Source organism: Sebastes fasciatus, chromosome 12, assembly GCF_043250625.1.
Source record: "Sebastes fasciatus isolate fSebFas1 chromosome 12, fSebFas1.pri, whole genome shotgun sequence".
Lineage (NCBI taxonomy): Eukaryota > Metazoa > Chordata > Actinopteri > Perciformes > Sebastidae > Sebastes > Sebastes fasciatus.
In genome coordinates, this window is record NC_133806.1 from 29,183,908 (window position 1) to 29,201,192 (window position 17,285).

The 17,285-nt window shown below is 42.0% G+C and overlaps 1 protein-coding gene across 4 annotated transcripts in view; it reads left to right on the forward strand.

The window, feature by feature from the left end:
• oxr1a (oxidation resistance 1a) overlaps positions 1-17,285 on the forward strand; it is a 186,959-nt gene that overhangs the window by 37,424 nt on the left and 132,250 nt on the right. For 3 of the 4 annotated variants that reach the window (XM_074654603.1, XM_074654606.1, XM_074654607.1), the window contains exon 1: positions 12,857-12,897. The exons of the other annotated variant lie outside the window; for it this stretch is intronic. In XM_074654603.1, the coding sequence (XP_074510704.1) occupies positions 12,872-12,897 (26 nt within the window). In that variant the 5' untranslated portion in view covers positions 12,857-12,871. Of the gene's footprint in view, positions 1-12,856; positions 12,898-17,285 lie in introns of those variants that run through there. 4 annotated transcript variants of the gene reach the window in all.

A 17,285-nucleotide genomic window follows, 5' to 3' on the forward strand; every position in this document is an offset into this window, starting at 1 on the left:
CGTATTTATATATATGAACAAATCAGGAATGTGGGCAGCAATTTTACAGGTCTGGAATCAGGCAAGCTGACCTCAACGCCATCAAACAAACACCTTTGGGGATGAATAGGAACATACGCTGCGAGCCAGGTATAATGGCTCATCATCATTTGCCAACCGTACTAATGATCTTGTAGGCTGAATAGGAGCAGATCCCTGCAGCCAGGTTCCAATGTCTTGTGGACCGGAAGAATGGAGCAGCATCTTCTGCCCCATAGACTTGGAATGACAATTTAGCAATCATCAGTGTCCATATACTTTTGGTCATATGATGTCAGTCATCTCTTTGTTACATTATCATTTCAAAATCTTATTTAATTTGTCTCATTACATGTGAACAACAGAATTGTTCCTGTGAACAACAATGAAAAAAAAAGGGATGCAAGTAAGCAACAAACAAGCAGGCCACATAATTAAAACCCTGAAGAAGCTGCTAAAACCTCGTTGCAGTAGAAAACAAAATGACGTAAGAAAGAGAGGAGACTGAATGCTATGAGTCATTTTCTGTTCCTGGAGACCAGACTCTGGTCTGACCTCTCCATTTTCCAAGCATCATTAAAGTTTAGGCCAGCTTTCTTCTCTGGATGGATGCAATCTATTCGTGTATATCAATTCCTTGACCAAGAAGAACAAAGCTCATTACGGCTGAGGGTCTGTGGGTGTTCAGAGCATCATGGTCCCTATAATAGAACATTCATGCCGACTCAGCGCTGAATCTCGCTCGCTGTTAACCTGTCGGATGTCAACATTAGCAAGCGATGCTCCATTTATGCAGACAATGACTGTATGTGCCTCCGCAGGCGAGAGTGAATTGTAAAGCTACGCTGCCACATAGACAATATAATTCCTGACTCAACTGCTGCTAGCCACCCAATCATTGCTTTACATGTTCTTTTAAATGGGATTCATGTATTTCCAGGCGCCACATGGGGACCATATAAGAAACGTGTGATTTGTATGGCAGGGCAGCAGGGACGGGTCTCTGGGAGAGACGATGTTCTCAGAAAAACACAGGAAGGACATCAAATATGGATGTCTCAATTTCACAAGCCAAGTAGAGTAAAACTGAATATATGATGCTGGCATGCTCATGTCTCTCAGATTACCTCTACCAGGAAGTGTTTTGATTCGGTTAGTGAATATTTGCCTCCAGGGGAGTTGTTGAGCAAAGTATAGAGGTTTATTTTTTTTTAGCCAAGATATTCTGTATGTCATTATCATAGGCGCAGTTTGAACTTTAAGGTTGGGGGTTCACAAAAAAAAATCTAGAGGGAATGTAATGTGTACAACGCAGAGAGGTCTAATGTATTGGGATGCGTGTAGCCTACATATTACAACCTCCAAACAGAACGTGACGCAAGCGAGCGTCAGTGACAAAATCAGTTTGATTGCATTATTTTCTATTGGAATGAACTAACTGGCCGCGATCGATGAAGTGCTGCGGAGCACGTCGTTTGAGCTGAACTTTTGTCAGACGCCCTGTTTTTATTTATTCCTGTTGCTCGCTTTGAAAGCGCCGCAAAGGACGAGGAACGGCTGATTGGTGAAGTTGAAATGAGGAGTTATCTGATACAATACCTCCTAATTTTACTACAAACACCTAAATAAGGAGGCAGCTGGCGTGAGGGAGATCACCGGGAGATCACCTGAAAGTTTACTTAGGCTGCTGTTGGCTGTATTGTATGTCATTTTCAGTAAATATCGCAGTATAAAACCTGTGTTTTCTGTTTAAAAAACACAAACATTGGAAGATGGCAAGTACTACTCGCCCATCTTTTAATTGATTACGTCTCTAGTCTGATCTTGACCACACAGCTGATAGGTCGATGTGTAGATTGTTTACATGGCGTAACAAAAAGTAAAATGTTATTAGACTATAAGTAAATAAAAATACCGCAAATCTGTCTTCTTATCTTGTTTGTTTCTTATTCTGTTAATATGAATACACAACAAGGTACGATATTATTCATCATTACAATAAATTATTAACTATGTTAATTATTATGAAAGAATATCACCTGGATGCATTTCTAGGGGGTTCAGTGAGCCCCCTGAACCAACGCAAACTATGCCTGTGGTGATTATGTTTAAAAAGCACTATCCATCATACTTACTATTTGCTAAACCCGCTCCTCTTAGTTTGTGTTGCTATGGCTGTCAAGTTTTCCGTTCTCGCACAGCACATTATGCAGTTTTTATTACGTATTTTTATGCGCATTTTGATCGCATTAGAAAAGCTGTATTCGATGAAACTTCCTCAATTACGCAAACAAATTTAGTAATTAAGTAATAAAGGAGTGTGTGTTGAAGTACATGGGATTCATTGTTTTACTTTTGTTTTTTACCGTGGTATTGAATTGGTATCGAGAATCGTGGAATTTCACTGGTATTGTTATCGACTACTAAATTTCATCATTCCAGATCCAAGACCACCTCATAAGCATCCCACACACAGTTAGTGTGTCGCTGACAGCGGCTCTAACAAGGCCTGATAAATGATGTGTTCTCTGACCCTAGTGAGGGGTGCAAGAAGCAGACACTAAAGGCTGTGCAGTGAAACCAACAAGGCTTTTATGACTGCTGCTGTTAAAGGAGCATTTTACTTTCCAGTTGATATATTGTGTAATAGCTGTAAACGACCTTGACGGTTGTCCTCGGAGTGATACCATCCAGAGGACGCTGCCCTGCGTGTGTTTTTGAAGCCCAATGACATCATGTAAAAATAATTCATGTGTCAAATAATAGAAAGAGAAGCCGTTAGCAAAAAAAAAAAAGTATTTTTTTTCCTACTAGATGAGTCAGAAAGTCAAAATTGATTAAAATCAGATATGTAGTGTTCTACTATCGATGTCTGGAAGCATGATGTCAACAATTAATACTTTATACTGCTCCCAGCATGAAAGCGAGCTGCAGCCAGCCATCCAGAGGTCGTCTTGTGTTGCCATATGGTTATATGGAAAGTGACATGTTACAACTGCAAGCACAGCTGGCCCTGTCTGATGTGACAGGTCCTCTAAAGCACATTATTTCCCCCCCTGTCTGTGAGGAACAGCACTTATTTTTAGCCAATAAACTCTTTGCGCACCTCCTCCTATTGAGGCGTTACTACAGTGTTTACCTGGCCTGGTCCGGAGTTTGTTTGGATGTGGATTTGTGTGGTCAAAGCTTATTCGTTTAATGCTAATTGATATCTGACAAAACTGAAATGATGCAAAAAAATTGCTGAAAATGATGCCTAATTGGTTTACAGGAAAAGGAAGTGGGGGTGTCAATTACTGCTCAAAACAAGGTGACATACTGTATGTGTTTGTGATTAGCTCAGAGGGGAGTTACCTTGTTAATGAGAGGCAACACTTCTGCCTTGTGCATCACAGGGATAAAACTCTGCTGACGCAACAGTTGTAGTTAACATTTCTCAACATTTTGCATACATTTTTTGTATCATGGGTAGATGGATATATGGGTATCATGGGTAGATGGGAAGATGGGATCTGCCTGGGCCACATCACGGACCAAGGAGAAATTCTAGGTGGCTGCATCTGTATGGGTAGATGGGTAGATGGGTAGATGGGTAGATGGGTAGATGGGTAGATGGGCATATGGGTAGATAGGTAGATGCATGTATGGGTAGATGGGTATATTGGTAGAAGGGTAGATGTGTATTGTTTATTGTTTAAGGATCCCCAGTAGAAAGACGTTGGTGTGTCTCTAGTCTACCTGGGGTCCTGAGTGTGGCAGAGATTTAAAAGTAAAACAGAAAAAAGCCTAAGAGGATACACAGACACATATGCGTGCACGCCGTGATTACTACCAGAGTCTTGTGTATAATTGCAATCAACATCTTTTCATTAGGAGGCAGCAGAATCCCAGGCTGTCTTCTCAGGAGTCGAGTCATGTTGGAAATTAATTTAGCTGTCCAGAGGTATCTCAGCATACCGGGCCTGCTTCCATAAATGATGCAACGAAAAGGACACTCTTCATCCGGCCTTGTTGTCCTTGACACGTTTGACATTTGAAACTAACATATAGTCCAGTGTAGTCATCCCCAGTTGCATAATATCCACTCCAAGGCCGAGAGCCCAAGGACACATGGCCACAATTATCATGAAAGGTCATTTAGTGTAGCAGAATACGGTGCATCCACTCCGTTGCATACATAATTCAGGAGCACGAGCTCAGGGGTAGAATATATATTTTCTCGTAGACTCCGTTGCCGGTCAGACATAGTGCAATTCATTCAAGTCTGTTTTTGAATTTTATTGAAATAAATTAAATTAGCTTCTGGTTAAGTGGTGGAGGAGAGATCTGCTGCTGTGCTCAGGGCAGACGTCTGTAGTGTTTATGTCAGAATCAAATTGGTGAAGGACGCAGTTGGAGCCATACCAGCAAACTGCCCGACTCACAGTATGCAAGGCCTTTTAGCCCCTCATTTTCACCCCATGGTGTCAGTGCTGATACTATTGAACTCTGCCTGTAGTCAACGTCTGATGGCTCATACTGAAGGAATACATACATCTGACAGTCGAATGATCACATTAAGTATAGTTGACGCTGTTCTTGGTTTGGTGGAAGTTGGAAACAATATCCTCGGCCTATAAAAATCTTCTGTTTTCTGGAGCAGCTTCTAAGAACTTAATAAATGGAGTTAATCCTCAAAGAAATGGGAGAACTTAATTCTTTATTCAGTCTTTAAAGTCAATAGTCTGGTGAAATTGTATCGAGGCTCTGGAGCTCAGCAGGAAACACTGCAAATGCTAATTTAATGTGTGTGTGTGTGTGCGTGTGTGTGTGTGTCTCAAATTGATTAGCTATAAATTATTCAGTGATTTCTGCCACTAATGAAGATTCATCTCTTGGTGTACCTGTGAGTAGTCACCCGCAGAGGTGTGTGTGTGTGTGTGCGTGCTCTGAGGTGTGCGTGAGAGGGGAATCCGGACAGAATGTGTGTGTGTAACAGAGAAAGAGCATAAATGCACAGACAAACAGGTTTTACTCCTCAAATGAGGAAAACAATCTCTAGAAAACGGCGGTATTCTTCACCCCTGAGATCTTCATGTCGGTGCGCCGTCGGCTGTCTGCTATAAATGTCAAAACAATTCCGTTTTTCCCAGATTAGCCCAGGGACACGTGCAGTATTTTGTCTCCGATGTGTGCTCACGATGAACAGAGCCCAGTTGTAACTGAGCATCTTCATTCCAGGCTGTCAAACAGCTGCAGACCATGGACACATTGCGTCAGTTGTTCATTACGTGTGCATCACTGAGTGTTTCTTTTTTTTTTTTTGCATTTATGACTCTTGGTTGAAAAAAGGTGCCATCTCTAATGAGTGTTTTTGGATGACTGCATCCTTCGCCACACCATTCACACGTAGGAACTGGTTAGAGATGCAATAGTAAGGTATTTACAGTATCACAACCAGGGTCTGAAATTAACTTTTGGCAGGCAGGTGTTTTTTTTTTTGTCTGCCACTCAAGAAATCTATGCGCTAGATGAAGGAATAACATTTTAGATCTGATGTCATTCAATGTGCGATATATTTTACATAAAAAAAACATTATATTCATGGTAAATTACAGTGTTCGAATTACACCGTAGCTTCTGCGGAAGCTCTATTTTTCAGGGGGTATAGTTTTTTTCATCTATAGTGGTTATTTGCATAAAAACACAATTCAAATGATTATGATTATATAAATATTTGCTATTTAATATATATCTTGGCGTCAGTCGTTTTAATGATGTATTATAAGCTGCTTAGAGCTAGTGTTTGGAAGTTAAACAAGTCATATATCTCTAATATTTATTTTATATCGCTGTGAAAACATCTCCTTCAAACAACTGGATTTATTCAAGTTTCTCACCAAAAACTACCACAACTACTAAAATTACCTTCATCCAATGGTCATTTTTACTGAACAGAGCATGCACGCATCATAACGTAACTCCGTTAATGTTAGTAGCTCCGTTATTTATCCAATCAGGACTATGCTGCCCACAGTCTTCTAACAGCTATCGTTACTAGCTGTTACCCCTAACCCTAACCAAAACAAACTCCTAGTGTATACCTCATACACCTGGCAATAAACATGATTCTGATTCTGATTCTGACTAACTCTCCTCCTGACGATTTCAACACAGATTTGTTGATCACAGTGTAGCTTTATCAGGGAAAAGATATGGTGCGTCCCTCAGGTTAAGTAGTAGTAGCGCCATGCTTTTGAGCGTTTTTTTCCTCTCCGCCGGGGCTCCGGTTATAAACAAACTGAAACATGACACAGCTCGCGTATGCGTCATTGCGTTTGCGTAACTGTCGGAAAGCATCAATAAGAGGAATCGATAGTCACGGAGGCATGAGATGCCAAGGAATTAAACAACTAGGAACCGGTTCTTAACGGGAACCGATTCACTATTCCCATAGTGTTTTCCCTCTCTGCCAAAGTGGCGGATGGCCGGCCTCTAATTTCGGACCTTGATCACAATACAAAATGACCACAGTACGTTCATCTGGAAGAGGTTAAAGGGGTAGATCTCAAGCCCCCCCAAAAAAAGACCATTGTGTGACAATTCCAGCATTACTCCTGGCAAAAAGTAATATTTGTTGTCGGATACTAAAACAAGAACCTTTACTTGTCTTGGAGATGAGACTACCGTAATCTGTGACAGCTGTGCCCTGCCTTTGGTCAACAATAGCAACCAGTAAGAAGAGGATAAATGTTGGCTTTTCTTTTGCTGTTGTTGCTTACATAAACTATTGTTTTTGTATTTGGATGCTGTGAAGTATTAACCTGGTTTTCCATCATGATGTAAGCCCTTTCTAAATATAAATCTGACAAGATTAATGTCTGGTCTGTTAATGAATTTTGATGCAGAATAAAACTATTTATGTAACGCTCCCCCCCCCCCACCCTCTCCTCTACAGGCCTTGGCCTTTCTGATTAAAAGTCCATTCTGCACTGCTCCCTTGTCACAGGCTTTACTCAATACATCACATAGAGAGAGACAGAGAGAGAGATGGAGATAAAGCTCTTTGCATTCCTATTTGCCAACAGAGGATTTATTTGAATGTTTACGCTGGATGTTCTCTTTGGTTAACGAATGTTGTCCATGTTATTTTTTAATCTGATTTAAAAAAAAACAAACATGTGACAACATTAATACAAACCTCAGATTTAACAATGTATTACAATACCAATACACAGAATTTACTGGGGGAGTGCAGTGAAAATTAAATCAATAGAAAAAAACAGTTTTATTTCTGTCACACCAGACAATTGGACCTATGGGATAACAAGACCCCGCTGCATGCCAAACATGAACAAAAACCTCAAAAATACTGTTTTGCTGCAATCTTTGGTTACAAGTTTTCAAGCCTGTTTCACCTTTTGACCACACCCAGCATTACTCATAGAGACAAACCGCAATTAAATCCCACCCACACTGGAGGGGAAAACAATTCATCACGCTCCATTGGCTTTGTATTGGCATGAAGGTGCCTCCTTGTCAATTCCGTCTGCTTACAAACAACATAAAAATGCCTAAAAGCTGCTTTGTGATGGGTTGCACCACCAACAGGGTAAAGGACCCAGAACTAAGTTTTTATAAGCTGCTGAACGGGAAAAACTGAGGAAATAAGATGTGAGGCATCAGCAGGAAGAATGGGAAAACTGTTGGATCCTGGCGTATGTTTACGTGTGCAGTAAGCATCTAGTCCAATTGTCAGTTTTAGGCGAACTATATTTCTGTAAATTAAGCTGAAGCATGTTGACAGTATGACGCCTGTATGGATAAATCAGAAAGGTATGCAGTAAGCCTATTACGTTTTCAAGTGCCGTGGCTAACTGCTAACAGCTTATTTGTCTCATCCCATCATCATTTTAGTTATCACCTGCACCCCTGGTAGACATAGGGTGCTAAAATAATCCTTTGACATGATGAAATCTAACTTTAGCGTTAGCGTTTCAGCCCTTAGTTGCATATTGTGGCACAGATTGTTTTCGACGCGTTGCTCTCTGTCTCTATAGGTGTTGTTGGGTGTGGTCAGAGGTGTGGTTTCTATCTGTAACCATACCCAAAAGTGATGTCACAGTGTCCTGCTGGCACTTGTACATCACTGCAGCAGGGTGAGACTTTAAACCTCTGGAGGTCAGTAAAAACAAGGTGAAATAAGTCCAACATTTGAAATAAATTGTGAACCTAACGAATAGAAAGAAACTGCTTATACAAGTTCTTACCCTGATAAAGGACAAAGCATGCAGGCTGGCAAAGGATGTTTAGAACATGCATGGATAATATAGAGCGTCAAAAAAGGAGAGCGAGCAGTGGCCTGTGATAGAGATTGAGTGCTGGACTTTCAATCTATAACACTCTGTCAAAAGGGAGTCTTTGTTTTGGTATTTCTACTTCAGTCCACACAGAAAACAGGATGCACTACTGCTGTTCTTGTATTGGTCATCCACCAATAACCAATTACAAGCTGTTTCATCATACTTTGACTTGGCAGAGTGAATGCTTTTCTTTGTTTCACAACAGTACATTTGTTAGAATAATATCTGTTTTACTTTTCAAACTCACTCCACTCCACGGCTCTTGTCTGTCAGGAAGGCATTACAGTGCTAAGCCATTTTTCACTCTCTTCATCTCATCCTTATGCCCCACTGAGGAAGGTGGCGTTTCCTACAGGCAGAGTTTCATTACCCAAAATATTTCATAGTGAGAGTGGCATTCCTACGAAGACCTGAGATTGTCCCAACCTCTTCATTCTGCTCTCTGCAGCTCTCTGGCGGCGCTTCAACAGTGACGGAGAGCCTTGTGGTTTAGTCAGCCATAAAAACTGCTGAGCCATATGACTCTGTTACCAGGCTACTGACGGCCAGTATAAAGTATGCTTTTACCGTCCACACTTAACTTCACTGTCTTTTAAATGACTAGGTGTTTGCTCTGTAGGCCTACAGTAGGAAAACATGGGAGCACCAATAAATAAACATTTTAATTTTCAAATAAAAGTGACTTAGTATTATTATGCTCATCTAATTCCACTAAGTGGTTTTAAGCTGCAAGATTGAAGCGATGTCTGAGGTCAGATACCCACCTATTACAACATAGGAAGTTTTCCTTCAGGATTTACACGATGTGTTACCTTAAAAGGATAGTTCGGGTGATTTGAAGTGGGTTTGTATGAGGTACTTATCCATAGTCGGTGTATTACCTAGAGTAGATGACGGTCGGCACGACCCTAGTTTGGAGAAGCAGACAGGAGTACCGACAACGGAGCAAAGCAATACAGTGCTGTGGACGGGGACGGCAGAAAAACATATTTTAGCAACTTAAAAGAAAGGCTCAACTAATGAATTTATACCCGTTAAAGTGTACGCTTCGGCTAGGCTTCGAGACGATTTTGTGACAACAAAAGAGATATAAAGTGTACTTAGCGTTAGAGGTACTGGTGGGCAGATAGTTTCTTTACCTTTGGACAGAGCTTTAAGACAGAGTTTCTAGTCTTTTTGCAAAGCTAAGCTAACAATCTCCTGGCTTGGCTTCAACAGACAGGTACTGTATGAGAGTGGTAAAGATCTTCTCATCCAACTCTCAGCAAGAGAGCGAATAATTCCCAAAATGTTGAGCTGTTTATTTCTTTAACATATACTATAGGCTCAGCAGATGTGCAGTTAGACACTGGCTACGGGTCTGTGAGACGAGGATGACACACAGACACAATGCTTAATTTGCTCCAATTATGATTCACTGTGTGAGTCCTCCGCCAGAAACTCTATCTCTGTCTCGCCAGCGGTGCTATTGAGTCTCTATGACAATGATAGATGGCTGTGGAGCTAACAGAAATGGTAACTTTGCAGCTTGTACAGTGTTGCTGCTGTTTCAGGACAGAACACTACTTTGACATTTTTGAGTGTCGAATCCTCCTTTTTCGAAAGCTTTGGGAGTTGAATCCCTGCACAAGAACGTGTTGCTTCTTGTTACAGTTACAGTGTAATGTAACAGGACAGCAGCACGCTCAAGGCCAGCGTCTGTTCAGCACCCATACTTATAAATACTGTCACAATAGGAGCCCTGATTTAGGATCAGCGGTCAGGTCACGTTAATATGATTTGTCTTTCTACAGATATAGCCGGGGTTCTTCAACTTCAATGTTATTTCGTAGTGCAACAAATAAGCTCCAGATCCTACAGTAAAACCTCAAAATCAAACCTAGCGAGTGTTTGTGCCCTTTCTATTCGCCAAGAATACTTTTTTTTTTTTGATTGAATGTGTTCGTAGATCTTTAAACTTTCCCCAAAGAAAATACAAATAAACAAAACCATATGTATTTCTGTAGCTCTTATTGTCATACAAAGGCTTCTTTTAGCAAGCCGCAATAGCCTGTGTTACTGAAGTTACATGGTGGTCGCGCACACACCGATTACATTACTTGCCAACCGACGTTTTGCTTTTTTTTATAGAAATAAAACCCATTTAGTTCATTCTGGCGTATCAGCGCCGTGTTATCAATACATAGTCGGACGACTACGAGTTGTCCGATTTCACACACACGGGATGAGAGAGAGTTGACAGAGAAAACGATGGCAGGGGATTTGGTGTCAAAGCGAAAAGCAAAAGCGTCTATTTGGCAATACTTTGGATTTAATGAGGCAATCGCCGAGCGGAGGACGGAGCAGTCACAGCTGGTGGAGCAGCGGCGCCAGGTGGAAACCTGCAGCCTCGCAGCAAAAGAGGCCAGACACACAGCCGTCCAACGTTGAAGATCAAAGTAAGCGCTCTACAGGTATCGAGCACTGTCTTTCTTGTAAAAGGTCTGGTGTAATGGGTAACACCGGTGTTGTCACAAGTTTATTAACCGGTGGGAACATTTCCTCACCGTCACATCCCTTATTTCTTTATCAAAAAGTACAGAATTGTTTGGGTAACTTGGTTCCAAGTAATGTATGGCTTGTGTCCCCCTATTTTTTAAAATGTCTGCGTGTGGCCTTGAGAGGGTCAGCTTTTCCCAGGCCAGGCAGCTTTAGAGGCTCTTCAGCCAGAGATCTTTTTCACAAAGACATTTTGCCACTATGGGGGAAAAAACTCATATGTAATTATAAAAGACATGGGCAGAGAGGTAGAGCCCAAGAAACAATTTAGCAAAAGATTGTATTATTTTCCTCCCATTTTAGTCCTTCAAGTTTTACTTTCTCTGTGGAAAAATATGTAAGTGTTGTGAGAATAATTTCAAACAGCCAAGTATTTTCTAAATTCAAGTTTCAGTTTTCTTAATTCTCCTGCAGTGATCTTCTTGAAACAAGTTGATTTCTATTAAAAACGAGTTTAGATACTCTTACTTTTAGATTGTTTCACATGAAAGAAAATTTGATTTTAGGACTAGTCTAAATTTTTAGAAACAACGTGAAGGAGGAAAAACAATCGGCACTGTATTGCATCTGCTGCATGTACAGTAATGGCCTGGACAGTGGGGTAAGGCTACATGTTGGAGGATAGGGGGCAGTAGAAGTATGGCTTCTTAACCAGTGTCCCCATTATGATGATCGTATGAGCAATGGTACTGGGATTTGAGAGAGTGGACTGCCGGCTGTCCCGGTCTCTGCTGTGGGATTGTGGATAAAGCGGAGGGAGAAAGAGAACCAGGATTTGGGTCAGCTCTGGCCTGGAGGAGGGGAGCTGTCACACAGGAACAGGGCTGTTAGTTGGCTGCATCTATCTAGGAGGCAGGATGCATGCCGCCATCAGGCGTGCACAATACTGGGGAGATTACTGCGTGCGTGGCCTCCAGCCCGTCTCCTGTACTTTCTCACATTTTATTTGCAGCAGCAAGGATGCACTTTGAGCCATGTTGCTGTCTCGAATGCTGTGTGTGATACATACATTTCTGTATCTGCACTCTCTTCCGTGACCTTATCATTTTTATAGTTTTTAGTTAGCATATATTTCTGCCTCTGTCTCTAATGCTTGAATAAGATATGCAACGCTACAATCCTTCTGGTGATACGCCTCTGTTGCCGTTTGATACATCGGACTTTTATTTTTGGATGTCACAACCTCGCTGAATTAAATGAGTTGTCGAGGCCTGAAATCCATATACTTTCAGCTTTTACTAATTACGTCTGCGCTGAGTTGCCATCAAAATAAATAGGGTGCTAATGCATTGAAGGGACACACACACTCACACACACGTTGATGGCCTGCAATCTCATCCCCAGTCAGAGCAAACGAGAGCAGAGACAGAGTGACTCATCACCAGATGGCTGAGTGTGGCACATCTCCGCCACCAGGAGCCCTTATGCTTTTACCACCTGGAACAGACCCGAGTGACACGGCCTTGGAGCCCGGCCACCCGGGATACACAGGAAGGACCAGGCAAAACACGGCACATAACAACCCACCCCGCCCCCCCATCTCCATCTCCACCAATCCTGAATCTTTTTCCTCTGCTTTTCTTCGCTACTTCTGCATTACCGGCCTGCTGTCTTCGTCTCGCTGATAGCTTCCCCATCCTTTCCCTCACCGTCCTGTCCCTCTCAATCTTGTCCTCTGTCATCCCGTCTACTGTACCAACACACTTCCCCGTCCTCCTCCTCCCACCTACCCCCCAGGTCTTGGCTCAGGCATCAGTAACGGGCTCAAATCGGCTTGGCCAGCTCACGCCCCCTCCTCCTACTCCTCCTCCTCCTGTCTGTGCATCCTTGCTTGTCTGGGTTATATTGGGTAAATAAATTAGCACAGTGCCCCACTCTCCTAATGAGGACATGGTCACATGACAGGCCTTTCCCTACGCTTAAGTTAAGCCGTTTGAGGGATCGATTCCATTATCTCCTCTGCACAAGAGTCAATGGAACCCGTTCTGAGACCTGCTGGGTATGTACCAAGTCTTTTACACCAGATTCTCCTTTTTTACCCAAAAGCAATTTCTTTCCCTAATGGTGTCTAAATGTAGCTTTATTTTAAATTGAGGTTTGTTTTGAAAGGAAGGGAGCGCATAATGAGAGAAAGCTACAAGCATAATCAAACATTTTTCTGTGCAAATGGAGACTACTGTTGAAGGGGAAATAGTGGAGTGGCCCATTTGTTGTATCAGGGCTCTTTAGCGTGTCAATCAAAGGAGAACTAATGGCAAGGCTTTTTCTGGTAAGAACTTCTCCCAAAGCTGGAGCTTTGAACAGTTTGAAAGCAAATTCCTTAAGCATTATGGTGAATACTTGATTTTCCAAGTCTTCAAACAAGGCTCACAGCTTTTCTGATAGTGGTTTGGGAACCAAAGGAATCGATTCGGTCAGGGGATTGGGGGGGGGAAAAAAGGGTTTTATTTCTAAATGAAAAGACATCTTTGACAACACTGGCGTTTCCTCTCAGGAGAGCAAAATGGGGGAGATTTGAAAGGCTTAGTGGGATTGTGGAGGAAACAATTGGTTTGTCAGCGATGGGTTTGAAAGCATTCATAAAAGTAACAGGTCATTTTTCAGCGGTGGCTATAACGTCTTAATGGGCCACACTTGAATATGGCCTTCTGATTTCTGACACCAGATGGTACATTAAGCTGCAATGACAAGCCTTCTGAAGTGGAGCGAGCTGCGCGTCACTTTACATACCAGCTTTTCACAGACACATCATCCGTTTGCAAGATCATCTCACTCTGCTATTGTATGATCACACAAAATCATTAATCACAGTAATCAGAGCGGGAGAGTGTGGCACCGTCTCTCCACTGTGGTGAATTCTCTATTGGATGCTGGAGATGACATTTCACTGTAACAAAGATCAGAAAGGCTTATACTTTTTCAGCAAAATGGCATCATTACCTTTAACCCCATTTACACTAGGGGTGGGAAAAAAAGGTAGAAGGAAGTTACCGCTTTTATTGTTGTAGTCAGAGTAACGTGACATCATATCCGTTCCGTATCCGTCACCAAAACAAACAGCAGCTTGCCGCAGTGAGACGAAACGACTGAGCAGAAAACGGCGAAGGTTCTGCGTGGATACGACCTGCACTCTCACATGTTAAATCCAAAGTGGTAAACACCACACATTGACAGGAAAAGCAGAGCTAGACATCATGGCTAAAGCTGCATGCTAACTCTGTCACTTTTTTGCCTTCTTTCTGATCCCACTACGTGCTCAAATGCGCCACAGTTGCGGCAAGTTAGCCATCCTGATGAAAACACATATGGTGTGTGCATGCATGAACCTGCGGTACACTTAAGGGTCCCGGTTTGCGGGTTTGAAAATATGGTCACCGTAGCCCAGGGGTCAGCCACCTGCGGCTCCGGAGCCACATGTGGCTCTTTAGTTCCTCTCCAGTGGCTCCCTGTGGACTTTTAAAAATGGAAATGAATAACTGTTTTTTGTTTACATTTTCATTTTTATTTATCATTGTTGTAGGTCTATGGTACGACGGTACGATGGAGTATAAGAGCCATAATTGAGGAAAAAAAATAAATTGGAGATTTCGAGAATAAAGTCATAATATTATGAGAATAAAGTCATAGCTTTATGAGAAAAAAAGTTGGAATATTATGAGAATAAAGTCATAGGTTTACGAGAAAAAAAGTCATAATATTATGACTTTATTCTCGTAATATTACAACTTTTTTTCTCGTAAAGTTATGACTTTATTCTGGAAATATTTTTCCCTCAATGTGGCCCTAATACTCCGTAGTACATTTGCACTTGGGCCCTCACTGCATTAGACTTATATACTATATATTTAAACTATAAACTGTTATAGATACCTTCATCACAATGCTCAAATGTTTTGCGGCTTTTTTTTTGTGCCTAAAATGGCTCTTTTGATAGTAAAGGTTGCTGACCCCTGCCCTAGCCTTATCCCCATTTTTAACTTACAGTTCATTGTGTTCACAAAATATGCGGAAAACACCAAATTCTTGGTGAAAGATGCAGCCAGGTGGAGTCTTGAACACCACTACTTTAAATAAACCTGCAAGGAAGCCAAAACTCGAGTTGCCAGATAACATATACTGTAAATCCTTATTAATGCCGCCTTATTGGATCTGGGCCTTAATGTTTTGGTCAGGAGGACCTGGTCTCCTGGTGGTGTGTTAAGCAGAGAAGAGAATGACACAAACCCTGGCAGAGCAAGTGAAATGAGCACTCCAGGACATGCTTCTAATCTTCACCACTGTACCTTTAATCCACTTTGATCAGAAGAAGTGGATTTGGTCTTACATTGCAAAGCAGGAACCTGGTGGCCCAGATAGACTGCTCCGTGAGAGTTTGGGAAGGTTATATGGCCACGTGTCTCTTGGAATCATACAGTGATCTGCTAATGCTAAAATGCTAATTAAGATTGCACTCTTGCTGTCCTCGCTGTTGCTGCCTGAGTAGTTACACTTTTCTTGTCAGAGATGTGGCACATTCCCACGTAAAGCAACATGAAAACCACATCATCTGACAGTTTAGACTTCAGTCGTACGGCCGCAGGTCATACATGTGTCGGATTTAGCACAAGATTTAGGACACATGGTGCACATGTGAATGTCAAATCAAATCTGTGTCGCATAAAAGGGAAAAACATCAGAACTCTTTCCCACCGCAGGGTGAACATGGCATGTGAGAGGAATCCACAACCACTCAACTTGCTGTCAAGTAACACTCCCGTGGCTTAATAATATTTCATCTGAAGCAGGACAGCGATCACTTTAACGCTGCACGTTATGTCAACGCCAGCATGTGTAAAGTCCACAGGGATCATAAATACTCAACGATGCCTGGGATCACCACAGTAAATCTGTTCAGATGAACGTGTCCTCTAACATGACGCCTCTGTGCAGACACACATATGCAGAGGCCGCATTAGCTGTGATGTTTTCCGCTCCTCACTTCTCGTCCTCGACCCGAACGGCGCCATCTGTTCCCAACGAGGGAAGTGATTGATGAGAACGGGGCATCACCTGAACGGATGGGAGACACTGTGCTGTATGTGGTGTACAGTACAGTGTTTGTGTGTACAGTCGCTGGTTGGATTTGTTGCATGTTTTATTGAACAGAGAGGGAACTCAAAATGCTGAATTATGCAGCAACTGTGTATGTTTATTATTAGACATGAATTAATAAGAACGGAGTCACACGTTGCTGAGTGTTGCTCTGAGATGCTCCAGTATGTGTGTGTGTGTGTGTGTGTACGAGGGGGTCACACCTTGAAAGTCATGCATGTGGCTGCTGCATTGTTCCCTGTCGGTTGTGATTAACATTGAACCCTTGAGCCACAACATGCTGCGCGTGTGAGTCGTCAGCTCTTTAGACCTGTCTAAAGACATTAAACTCTGACAAATATCCAGCTGTTACGGTTATATAAAGTGAAAAGAAATCAAGTTTAAGTATTAAACCTGCAGTAGGCAGAATGTTTTTGGCATCATTGGGCAAAAGTTCCATAATAACCTTTCAGCATATTGTAATTCAAGCGAGAGGAAACTAGACTTCTGCACCTCCTCATGGCTCTGTTTTCAGGCTTTAGAAAATATAGCCCGTGAAGGGAGACTTTGGCCAATCACAGGTCATTTCATAGAGAGAGCGTTCCTATTGTCTGTGTTCTGGCTGGTGGGCTGTGCTTGGTATTTCCTCACAAACTTTCTCATTATACAGCTAACGGACGAGTCGGTGTGATGACGTTTAGTAGTCTCAATTAACCACTTGTTAGCAACCGTCTTTTTTAAGACACATAAAGCCTTCAAAATTCACCAGTGGGATATTTACTGACGTATTTGATTATTGTAGAACAAAACGTTAAAATCTTTTCAGCTTGTGTTAACCACAGACCTTATACCCATTGACTTCCGGACGAGGGAAACCGGAAGTGCTAAAATGCGAACTCATTTCCGTGTTTTAGGACTCATCCCTGCAGCACTCTTTAATGAACTCTGAAACAAAGTTGATCTACTTCATCATGCTCGAGATAAATCAGCGACTGTAGAAGTTCCAGGAATTGTTTTAAAGTTTGAACTTCATCTCATTTCCTTTTTAGGAGGATTGTTGTTTCTCCTTCTAAATTTGTATCCTGTTCTTTCATCTTGCTTTCGTTGGGACTTTTTTTTTTTTAAAACAATGTACAAAGTAAACAGTGGGAGCCTCCCAGATTAGTATCTACTACTGTAAATTAACACGGTACACAAGAGCATGAGATTTGTTTACCCGGTTGTTTTTTGATGGAGCTGGTATCATCGGTGTTGGTGTGTGCACGTTCCCTGAGGGTCCTCACCGTGGAGCGAGGTAAACAAAACAGATGTGAATTA